The following is a 3,991-nucleotide window of genomic DNA, read 5'->3' as shown; positions in this document are numbered from 1 at the left end:
TATCTATCTATCTTTTTATCTATCTATCTTTTAATCTATCTATCTATCTATCTATCTATCTATCTATCTATCTATCTTTTAATCTATCTATCTATCTATCTATCTATCTATCTATCTATCTATCTATCTATCTATGTATGTATATCTATCTATCTATCTATCTATCTATCTATCTATCTATCTATGTATCTATCTATCTATCTATCTATCTTTCAGGTTGAAATGTGCCTGCAGATGTTTTACAGTATTGTTTCTCCTTGTGTGAATGTTCTCTGGAGCCGCCCGTGTCTCATTTCCACTCTTTCCGTCTCACTTCAGGACGTGTTTCTAATGATTCGACGTCACAAGACGACCATCTTCACGGATGCCAAAGAGTCCACCACAGTCTACGAGCTGAAGCGCATCGTGGAAGGCATTTTAAAGAGGCCACCTGAAGATCAGAGGCTTTATAAGGTGGAGTTTGGGAATGTGCTAAAATGTAGTTATTTATGAATAACCAGGAAAGTTTAATATCGGGGGTGTGTGACATGAAAATGTTTACCCTGAGAGACTATCTTTAGTTATGTTACAGCTGGAATGAGGCTCTATATATCGACAGAAAACGTATCGGCGACTATTGATGACGAATTGATCCGTTCACACAAACAAAATTTCCAAATATTCTCTGTTTTCAGCGTCTCGAATGTGAGTTTGCTGCTTTTCTTTGTCATATATGTGACAGGAAGATGTTTTTAATCAGACAGAACAAACAAAAGAAGACGTCACAATGGGCTCAGAGAAGATGTAAATCTTGTTTCACTTTTTTTTTAATGATTCGTTAAAAAAAGAATCAGCGGATTAATCAATAATGAAAGTGATCGTTATTTGCTGTGCTGAGTCAGCTGTCTCTCTTAATATCTGTAGTTGTATTATACTTACGTGTGCAGGACAGCTTTATGGTGATATTAGATTTTAATATGATTTTCATCAAAGCGATGAAGTATTTATTATTAAAAACAGACAAAATTGTCTAAATATTTAACACATTTATCAATTATCTCTCTAAAAATGTATTATGTCATGTATATATTATACATATATTGACATAAAATCACATACATGGTTGATAGATGACTTAATCTATATTACCCATCCTTAACAGAGTGTCAAAAATCAGATATAACACTACTTTTTAAGCTGCATCCTTTAATTTACCCAATAGTTACGGGTTTATTTAACTTTAAACGTAACTGACACCGAACAACAGACCTGGAACACAAGTCGTCTTCACAATAGAGAGCATTGTGTGATACTGATGACGCTGAACACCGTCTCTGATGATGTGCTCTCTGTAAAAAATCTTGTAATCTACACTACTTATCTTTTCAAAATGTTTTTTGTTTTATTCCCCCCCCAGGATGACGTGATGCTAAACGACGGTCAAACTCTCGGAAACTGCGGCTTCACAAATCAAACAGCCCGACCTCAGGCCCCAGCCACGGTGGGATTAGCTTTCCGTCTGAGTGGTAAGTAGTTCACCCTTTATTCGACCTCACACGAGGCCGTTTTCAGTGAGTTTTGTAGTCGTGGCGTTCGTTTTATTTCAAGCCACTCTTTGCTCTCTGAGCTGAGCAAGTTGTTTTGAACTTTAGTAGCTCTGATTTATATTTTATGTCTCTCCTCTCCCTTTTTCTACTGTGACCACTTTGTCTCTCTCTCTCTCTGTCGTTCTCTCAGATGATTCATTTGAGCAGCTGAGGGTTGAGTCTTTCTCCACTCCCCCAGAGCTCCCTGACGTGATGAAGCCCCAGGACTCGGGCAGCACAGCCAACGAGCAGGCTGTACAGTGAGGGAGGGGGCGGGGAAACGAGAGGGACACGCAGGGGGACGGAGGGTGGATGCACGGGGGGAGGGAGGGGTTGAATTTTTGGGAAGTGTTGCCTCAGCGGGTGAGTTTTAACCTCGCAGACGACAGATCTTCAGCTGGGCGTAAACAATTACAAACACGGATTCCCCCTTGTTGTAAATTTGAGGGCGGGTGCTTCAAAGTGGTTCATTTGTCCTGATATCGGTGAACGCATGCTAGATAAATTTGATAATTTCACACAAGACCCTTCAGAGATACCTGACGGACTTGTCACGACACTGTCAGTCATCCATGGGATTGGTAAAGGCTGAACATAAAGAATTGTACCTCGTATTTAATTAATTCTAGTCTTTATTTGGGGTAAGGTTACTGCTGCCTTACTTGTGTTTTTTATTTTGCTGGTTTAAACGTGGGAGTTGATAAGGTGTGACATTTTTAGGCTTTTATGTTTGTGTGTTTCTTTATTAAACTATTACTAGGATTTAACATGTTTTTTGGTCTTTGGCCTGGATATGTGTTGCGACAATAGCTAGGAGTTTGTGAATTTCTAAGTTACTATCTGTATTTCAAAAAAAACTTTTGAACAGTATGAATCTGAAAATAAAAAACAGATTCGCTTGTTGGCAGAAGATCTGGCATTAAGATGAACATTTCTCGGTACTTTACTTATCAGTAGTTGTAGTTTTCATACTGTAGCTGCTCACAGAAGTTACTGAGACTGAATGCACTCAGTTGTGGGCATCTACAACACATGTAACGCTGGCGTGGACCTGGTGTTGAAAATCAAATGACTGAACGCATAGCAGCAATCAAAAATAACAGTAATTATTGATTTTTATTTTTTTTTTCTACTAACAAACGTTGGGACTAAACCAACTTTCCTCTCCAGTGTTTGATTGTAGCACATGACATCGTGGAGATGTTGAGTAGTAAACCTAAACCGTTTTAAGTCACACACACACACACAGGTAGTTTGTCATGTGATGAGTTATGAACTGTGCCTGTGAGTAGTTGGGCTGCACATTCGACTCTCCATTATCCCAGAATCACTGCCCATTTAGAATTCAGTTCATGCTGCAGCTTGTGTTGTATTATACACCATTAAAACCTTAAAACACATTATTTTCCTAAAATTACTCCTCTCCACATCAAATAAAAGCGTAACGCTGGGAAAACAAAAAAAAAAAAACTCCTCCATTAGTTACAACGGGAAAGTATATTCCGACTTGGGGGTGTTGAATGAAATTGTTGACATTACCGCATTTGCAATTTGAGGCTGTTAAACAGTGGGACATGATCAAAGTTGCACTTGTAACTGATTTAACATTAAAACAACTGTTTTTCACCCCCTGTGCACTGTGGTGTTTTTGTAGTCGACTGTAAACATGTTAACACATTAGTGTGTAATTTCACAGATGCTAGAATACAATCAATTGTTGATTTTTGTTTGTTTTTCAGCTTATATTGCGAGGACTAGTAAGGACAAAAGGAAGATAGAAATGTGCACATATGTTTAAAAAGTCACTTAACTAGGACAGCTGTCTGTGTGTGATGTGATGTCAATACTTGAGACAGATTAAAATTGAATTAATCCAAGAAGAATTAAGTACTTCTATGGTCAATAAAGTGTCATAAAATAGTGATTAATGCCCATCACAATACCCCAGAACCCTAGTTGACTTTTTCAAATTTCCTTTTATTAACTATGATATCAAGTTTTGCCAAAACAAGAGTCCAAAACCCAAAGATATATATATATGTTTATTAACAGAAGCAGAAGCAAATCCTCACATTTGAGAGGCTGAAATCAGAGGATGCCACTTTTGCTTGATAAATACTTAATTTTATTTTGGACAATGCACATTAATCAACATTTGGGTAAATGCAAGTGTTAAAGTCAAAGGGCGAACTGACTGCAGTCCATCCTCCCGATGAGAGGTTTTGAAAGGATGTATAAAACTGAATAATGGACAACATACCAGAATCAGAATCACTTTATTGGCCACACGTTGACTTCGGTTTTACTTTGCTAACACAGAATAACAACATAAATAAACAGAACAAGTTCAACAAAATAGATGTAGACTAATATGTACAGTTATACATTTATAGAAACAAACAAAAAACTAACATTTGTAGACAATA

At 37.4% G+C, this 3,991-nt stretch overlaps 1 protein-coding gene across 1 annotated transcript; it reads left to right on the top strand.

Annotated features, from left to right (window-relative positions):
• The first annotated feature begins 207 nt into the window (after positions 1 to 207).
• elob (elongin B) lies at positions 208 to 3,192 on the top strand. The gene is made up of 3 exons (XM_035655633.1): positions 208 to 453; positions 1,397 to 1,505; positions 1,717 to 3,192. The coding sequence occupies exons 1-3, from the start codon at positions 223 to 225 to the stop codon at positions 1,827 to 1,829; spliced, it is 453 nt and encodes a 150-aa protein (XP_035511526.1). The 5' UTR covers positions 208 to 222; the 3' UTR covers positions 1,830 to 3,192.
• Positions 3,193 to 3,991: the final 799 nt, after the last annotated feature.

The sequence above is a fragment of the Morone saxatilis genome, unplaced genomic scaffold (assembly GCF_004916995.1).
Source record: "Morone saxatilis isolate NCDOM2014 unplaced genomic scaffold, NCSU_SB_2.0 Contig14, whole genome shotgun sequence".
In the NCBI taxonomy this organism is placed as follows: domain Eukaryota; kingdom Metazoa; phylum Chordata; class Actinopteri; family Moronidae; genus Morone; species Morone saxatilis.
Note: the sequence above shows the minus strand (reverse complement) of the source record. Positions and strands in the feature narration are given on the sequence as shown.

Bases quoted from the DNA above. Each gene is read 5' to 3' on its own strand.
- elob (XM_035655633.1), top strand. From the start codon at position 223: ATGTGCCTGCAGATGTTTTACAGTATTGTTTCTCCTTGTGTGAATGTT. The intron at 454-1,396 runs GTGGAGTTTGGG...TTCCCCCCCCAG, and splicing joins AAGATCAGAGGCTTTATAAG to GATGACGTGATGCTAAACGA. The intron at 1,506-1,716 runs GTAAGTAGTTCA...TCGTTCTCTCAG, and splicing joins ATTAGCTTTCCGTCTGAGTG to ATGATTCATTTGAGCAGCTG.